The sequence below is a fragment of the Prunus dulcis genome, chromosome 6 (assembly GCF_902201215.1).
Source record: "Prunus dulcis chromosome 6, ALMONDv2, whole genome shotgun sequence".
In the NCBI taxonomy this organism is placed as follows: Eukaryota; Viridiplantae; Streptophyta; class Magnoliopsida; order Rosales; family Rosaceae; genus Prunus; species Prunus dulcis.
The window spans coordinates 26,689,505-26,693,220 of record NC_047655.1 but is presented as its reverse complement, the minus strand read 5'-3'; the positions used below and the strand labels follow the sequence as shown (position 1 = coordinate 26,693,220).

The 3,716-nt window shown below is 35.1% G+C and overlaps 1 protein-coding gene across 1 annotated transcript in view; it reads right to left on the bottom strand.

Moving 5' to 3' along the window:
- LOC117629925 (golgin candidate 5-like) overlaps window positions 1-1,743 on the bottom strand; it is a 9,987-nt gene extending 8,244 nt beyond the window's left edge. Inside the window, exons 1-3 of the mRNA XM_034362594.1 lie at window positions 1,523-1,743; window positions 802-876; window positions 537-651 (exon numbers count right to left, since the gene is read on the bottom strand). Of these exons, the coding sequence (XP_034218485.1) occupies window positions 537-651; window positions 802-876; window positions 1,523-1,591 (259 nt within the window). The 5' untranslated portion in view covers window positions 1,592-1,743. The remainder of the gene's footprint in view (window positions 1-536; window positions 652-801; window positions 877-1,522) is intronic.
- Window positions 1,744-3,716: the final 1,973 nt, after the last annotated feature.

Below are 3,716 nucleotides of genomic sequence, written 5' to 3'. Positions count from 1 at the left end.
AACTCTCCAGATTGCATGTGCATTACAGGCCACTGCCCCCCTCCATTTCAGCATGCAGGGAAACTCAACCAATTCTTCCAGCATGTGTACTTTGTCTTTATCAAACGAAATCAGAGAACCACAATTTTAAAGATTCTAACATAAATGAATTACCTGAAGTTTAGTAATCAACCCTTTCTTGTCTTCTTCAAACTCTCTGATCTAGTATTCAGAGAAAAAAATATAAGAATACCTAGCAGTGAAAGGATTAAAGAATGACAAAATCAGACAATGAATAAACCGGCTAGCATACCTGAGCCCTTAATTTCCTAATCTGTCCTTCTTGAGCAGCCTGCTTTTTTGAAAGCTCTTCACCTGGTACATAAAAATGCAAAAATGAAGGAATTTCCATAATTATTGATATGATTGCATAAAGAAACCCTCCTTGCATCCACAATAGAACATTGGCTACGTTGAAATTCACTATGAGGCACAAAATATGTAGAACATATTGAGCTTCTCAAGAGAAACAGAGACAGACAAGGACAGAAAGAGACCTTCAGCCATAACTTGATTAATTATTTCATCCTTTTCCTTCAGAAGAGCAGCTGCATCACTTTTCTTATTCTGCTCCCGCCGAAGCGTGTCCCTTTCCTTTGTAAGAGCATACACCTGCAATCATAAGTTGGCATAGCCCCTCCAATTATCAGGAGCTGAATTAAAAATAGGCAAGTACCAATTTCATCAAAAACATAACGGGCACATATAACACCTAGATCAATCCAAGCACGATTATAAACAAGACTTTATGAGAAGACCTACCTTCCTTTCAAGTGTTGCAACCCTTTCATGGTATTCCTCTCGCAGTGACTCGACTTCTGCATCATTGTATTTTCTCTGTTCAATTATTTTCACCAGTTAATATGTGAACATCTATAAGAAAAATAATTATTAAAATCACAATACTATATGGCTGATAAAGCAAATTGGGAAAGAAAAAAAAATTGATAATGAGAATGTGAACTAGTCAACCATGGTTGGTTTCAAGAAATACCAGAAATTTTCCAAAACATGAAACATATAATTAGACAACCATCAAATTGTATGTGCAAACTTATAATTCCATAACATGATTGTTACACTGACAAAGATCAAGCATCAGGAATGCTTTTGGGCAAAATGAATAGTCCAATTAGAATCTATGCCTTTATTTTGCATTTACACACAAACAATTTTGAAGAAAACGTTGAAATCAAAATTGAAAAAAGAATGCATTTTAAAATTTAAATATTAACTCAACATAAACCACCCGCAAAAGGAAGTAGCATGAATATAGCAAAGATATTTTCATCCAACAATTCTCCACGGATGCTTCATTCAGTGACAATTCTCCATGATTGGTATTAATTAGTACTTGGGCACAAAGAATTGAGACCCAAAACCAATTTCGAAGAAACCCTAAATCAATTTCTTACAAATCCATACACCATAAACCAAATTCACAAAAACCCCAAATTTCAAAGACAAGGAAGATGAACAGTACCTCGTGGATGTGAACCGTGGAGTTAAGCTTGGATGAATAGCCACCGCTGAGGGAGAAAGACGATTGCATCGGAGAGAGAGAGAGTTACACGAGGGAGAGAGAAGGGCTGAAGAGAGAGATAGAGCCAAGAGAGTTGAGAGAGAACCCAATTTCTGAAAAACTGAAATGGGTACAATCATTCCACAATAAAAATGTATTTATAGGTGGTAGTTGTAAAAAAATTGGAAAGGGATGGCATTTTTAGTTAAAATTATAAAAAAGGTGGCATTTTAAGCTATTTCCCTATATTAAATGGCACTATTATGAACATGATGGTCTCACGATTGAAAAAAGTGTACAATATCCACGTACTGCTCTCTGATAGGGCCAGATAAATTGCCAAGTCAATTTACTAAAGTTGGGATTGACAAAATGAACCATGACCTTGATGGAAATTAAGGAGAGGGAAATACTTGCCTTCTTCTCTGGAAATAAAAGTATTTATTTTTTTTTGCTAATCACAGGTTGACATATATATAGAGATTTTTCTTTTGGTGTTTTTCATGAATTATTTTTACATATGTGTCAGACTGTAATTTGCATGAAGTAGGAATGTCTCTTTCTAGGGAAAGAAAGAAGCAGTGTCCTTAAGAAGAGGCTAAGATAACACACACCACCACCACAAGAACAATAATATTTTCTATCTTAGAAGAAAAAAGAAGACCAATTAATAATATAGAAATTAACATCAAGTAAACGATATTATTTATTATCAACAACGAGAAATAAATAGATGCATAGCACTCATATAACAAGCACACATAAGCACTCAACAATTATAACATTGCTGAGATCAAACCTCACTCATAACAGATAAGTAAAATCATAATATATAAATATAAAATATAGTATTTATTTGTAGATTTAGAAGAGATGGTGGTGCTTCTTTCCATGAGACTCTTCCTCTTCTTCCTTTGCCTCTTTCTTCTCATGATGCTCATGGAAGGCAAACCCACCAGACCCAACTGCAGCTGCTGCAGCAATCTCCTCCTCTATCTTGTGCTTGTGGGCGTGCTCTGGGTCTTTCTTTGACTCGTGCTTCTCATGCTGCGCATCACACCACATATCATGATCATTATTAAATTAAATAAGAGTTAATTAATTGTATTTTAATTGTATTATATCTCAGCTGGACCATTGTTAAATGAAAATACCTTTATAATTTTGTCAAATTATTTCTGGGATCCAAGTCTTTCACACCCTGCCCTACTACTCTACGCAACACAACCTCATGCACAATCTGCCCGTTAAACTGAATCTTATTTATATTCAGAATATGGCCAAAACATGATGTCTTGAATTGTTCTAATTGTTCCGCACTCAACTTCGCTCAAATTGCAGCTAGAGATGAATTTGCATGTGAGCAGTTGTTCATCCGTGACGAATATGCCTCTGACTCTGGCCATACCAGCTCCACGTTGGATCCCATTTCCTGAAATACAAGATGAAATAACGTGAACACATATACTACCACGTATTTGCACAATCACATTGGTATTTACACAACTAGTCAACCAGGCACATTACAAATTTTACAAAGTACATGAGCATAGGGATTACTGATCATAGGCTTTAACATCATCAAAGCAATATGACAAATTTTGTGCAAATACCTGTTAATGCAATGATTATGTGAATTACAAACAATTTCATGTGTTTTATTTATGGATCCAAACTCCAATCAATGGTTGATGCATGAGTGAGTGTGAGTGCAATCTAGGCAAGTTCTGCACTTCACACACATGACAATTATTGTCATCTCATACACAACACAAAATAAATAAATAAGAAATATAGTGGAAGGAAGCAAAGCAAAGCATCTACTCTGCTATCTGCTTGCTAAGCCATTGCCACATCCTTCTTTCTTTCTAGCTTTTTCTTCAGTCAGCCACAATCGTCATAGATCAACCTTTATTTCAAATGCTTTGCACTTTTATTCATGAGTTTATTATTATCTGTTCTCATTTCTCATAGGCAAATTTAGTAACAAATGAAATAATATTTATTTCAAAAAATATATAAATTCTAGCGCCAGAGAGGTACTCTGCACTCTACACTGCTTCAAATGTGGAAGGTTTTGAGGGCCTCCTCCAATTCAACACCATTATCTTATTCATATCATTATTAACATGTTATTGATATGTTATTGATATGT